The 3,212-nt window shown below is 47.5% G+C and overlaps 1 protein-coding gene across 1 annotated transcript in view; it reads right to left on the bottom strand.

Moving 5' to 3' along the window:
• Positions 1 to 3,212, bottom strand: part of LOC105362946 (uncharacterized) — an 8,984-nt gene that overhangs the window by 3,781 nt on the left and 1,991 nt on the right. The window contains exons 2-4 of the mRNA XM_011500501.1: positions 2,224 to 2,493; positions 875 to 1,138; positions 4 to 169 (exon numbers count right to left, since the gene is read on the bottom strand). Of these exons, the coding sequence (XP_011498803.1) occupies positions 4 to 169; positions 875 to 1,138; positions 2,224 to 2,493 (700 nt within the window). The remainder of the gene's footprint in view (positions 1 to 3; positions 170 to 874; positions 1,139 to 2,223; positions 2,494 to 3,212) is intronic.

Below are 3,212 nucleotides of genomic sequence, written 5' to 3'. Positions count from 1 at the left end.
TCGTTCCCACCACGCTCATTTCAACGCCACGAGGCTGTATGTAGTCGAGATCGTCGCAGACGACGCCTCTGTTCTCCCGGGAGCCGTCATTGATGAATTCAGTGTGCGAGGAAACGATTATCGTAGCCGATAGCTTCATTTCGTCGTACGAGAGACACGACGCCAGGATCTGCATTACACGAAATAAATAAATAGCGATGCTCGTTGGCCGTGCGTACGCGTACGGAGAATACGCTAAAACAGTGGCGCGATTGTTTCGTTAATGGAAACTCCGTTATAATAAATCACACGGCTCTCGTGCGCGCGAGTATTATGGATTTTCCCATAAAGCGGCGAATTTATCTCTCGCCGCGTAATCAGCGTCAAAGGACGAACTTACGCGATATTGCTGCGCATGGGCCTTGGCATTTAGCTAAAAGCTAACGTCACCGTAGCTTACCGAGTATCGGACGACAATCTTGTAAGGCACCGACTTTCTCCCCCCCCCCCCATCCCCCATCCCCCACCCCCGCCCCCTCTCTCTTTTAAATAGCGCGTCGTTGGCTTAAAAAGTCTCGTACGTGCTTACAATGTCGTTAATTGTACAAAGCGTTTGCAAATGCGACGATTAAGGCCATTGAAATTAAAGGCTTTGCGCCATCAAGGGCCGATGGACCGATCAATCCAAGTACGTTTCGTCATCGTCGAATAATCAAGATAAATTATTATGGCCAAATGAAATGCAAGGAGACACAGGTCGGGAAAAAGTTTGCGAGTTAAAGGCGCGAATGTGGGCAATAGACGCGAATAGGCCCGCGCAGCCGAGCCTAACGAATAATGCCAAAATTGTCGGATCCTCGAGAACGTAAGGATCATGCCAGGATAAATCTCTCACCAACGGCTCCTTCTCCATCTCGGTGCCCACGTCCTCCCAGCCCCCGTTGCCCGAGCTGCCGTCGACGAGGCAGTAGCGATCGTCCGAGCCGTAGAACTGCAAGGCCCTCTTCTCGAGTAGTCGCTGAATGAGCTGCACCAGGCCCATGTCCCGGTAGAGCGATCTCTCGATCGCGCTCCCGTACTGGCGCTTGTATTTCAGCCAGCCTGCGATCAGGGGCAGTGTCGCCTCGTGAATGAGGGGATAGGCCGAGTTAGCGTTGAACTGTGGATCGTAAGCGAGTTTGAGGCTGTGGTGTTGTCCTTGCATTAGTTTCTTTAACTTTGTTTGATTTTTATTTTGCTTATTGTTTTTGTTCGTTTGCCAGCGCCCGGCCTGACTGTTGCATTTGATTGACGTACGGATAATAGGAGGGGCCGCTCCGGCTTTAAATCAGCCCCGACGATGCCACTTTGCGACGTTTTACGGCACGTTACGGCCTGATTAAAATAGGTAAATATACGTCCACGGACCATTAAATTAAGCACGACATATTCGTAAAAGTTGCATCTCTCTTCTTATGTTGGACGCTCGGTACGTAGCAAGATGATTAGATACAATCGCACATGCGGAGTGGAAAGAATTTTAAAGCGCCTGGCGTAGCCTCGGCTGGCTGGTCGAATTATGTGTAATCGTAAATTTACTTTATTCCCGTATTACTCGTTTCGCTTTGAGCGCGTCCCGTTAATTAAAATTTTGCTGTGCTTTCGCACGTGTATAAAGAGGTTGCTCGGGCCTTCCTTTCCCAACGAAGATTAAACGAAAATCCAAAACAAAAACAAAAATATATTATAAAGATAAACGATAAGAGTGAACGTGAAAAAGAGGTGGGGAACGTGGGGGTGGGGTGGGGTGGGGTGGGGCGAAGGAAATTCATCAAAACCGCTGGCGCACGGCCGATTATCTTTGCTTATGGGGAGAAAAGACTCTATCTCTACTTCTTTCATTTACGCTCTTTTTTCTTCGTTTTTACCTTTTATGTTTTTGTTTTTATTTTTTTGATTTTTTATGTTGTTTTTTTTTTTTTTTTTTTTTGTTGAATAATCGAGCTTCAGCCGATGGGATGTGATTTGTGAGAAGCTATTTCGACGTAACGTAGCACGTCTTATTAGGGGAAAGGAAAGGGAAGCGATTGCCGTAAGTACAGGAGAAAGAAAGCTGTAAGTACAAAGTCGAGGGGTTGGAGGGCGCAAAGAAGGTAGATAAAAGATAAAAGCCATAATCGGACATCGATCGGCTATTTCGATCAGCGCCTGATTTCGCCGGCGTTCGGTGGTGGGTGGTTAGCGGGGGGAGGCAAATCCGCGTACCTCGAGCGCGTCCATGCCAAGGCCACGGTCCCTGAAGGCGCAGGAGCGCACGGCGTTGACGGGGAAGGGCACAGGGAAGCCCTCGCTGCGCTTGATGATCTCGGTGAGCGTAGTCGGGAAGGGCTGCTTCGCCTCGAGACACTCGTGCAGCAGCTCCTTCGTCGCCTCGTCGAATGGGACACCGTTTGGCGAGCCCAGGCTGTTCTCCCACGAAATCTCCGGGGGTTCGTGCAGCGCGTGCTGATCGTCATCCGTCGTGTGTCTGTTTCGCTGGAATATATAAAGTTACGGCCCGCTACAGCTGGAGGTGTCACGGACACATAATAAGTTCGAAGGGGGAGGGGAGGACATAATGTACCGCGAGCAATGGCTTCTCGCGCCTGCTATTCACGATTACGCGCTCGAGTTGGCGAATAATTGTCACGATGAACGATAAGTTTGGCAGGCGTAATTGTCTTTTACAGCGAGGAAGGACGGCATTTGTGATTCGTAAGAGGAGGCATATCGCGACAATTTATGTATGGCGATGTCGGAAAGTTGTCGCGAACTTGCGTTTGTGATAATTGTGGGGCATGAGTGAGCATGAGTGCCGCTTTATTAATGGCACGCAATTAAATGTATATTCGTGAATTCCGAAAGAAAGTGCAGCTTAAGCATTTGTTTAATTAAGACTTGAAAGGATTTTGCAAATATTTCGAACGATCGAGTAAATTCTTCGATTTACTATGAATTCATTCTCTTGAAACGATCGGCTTCAAGTTTATGCCATGCTCAACTCGACACACAAAAGAAATATGAATCTGCCAGAGTGTTGTGGCCTTTTAAAAGAATATTCATTGGCTTGAAACAAATGAATTTACTCAGTTTATATAACGGGGATTGTTTATGTAGCTAGAATTCAAATCACTAATAGAAATCGATGCCTCGAATTTGTTAAACATTTTCAACGGTGACGTTTATCTTAATAATGTACATTTGATCGAATGCCG

Source organism: Ceratosolen solmsi, unplaced genomic scaffold (assembly GCF_000503995.2).
Source record: "Ceratosolen solmsi marchali unplaced genomic scaffold, CerSol_1.0 scaffold56, whole genome shotgun sequence".
Classification (NCBI taxonomy): domain Eukaryota; kingdom Metazoa; phylum Arthropoda; class Insecta; order Hymenoptera; family Agaonidae; genus Ceratosolen; species Ceratosolen solmsi.
The sequence above is the reverse complement of the archived record's forward strand: the minus strand, read 5'-3'. Positions and strand labels throughout refer to the sequence as shown.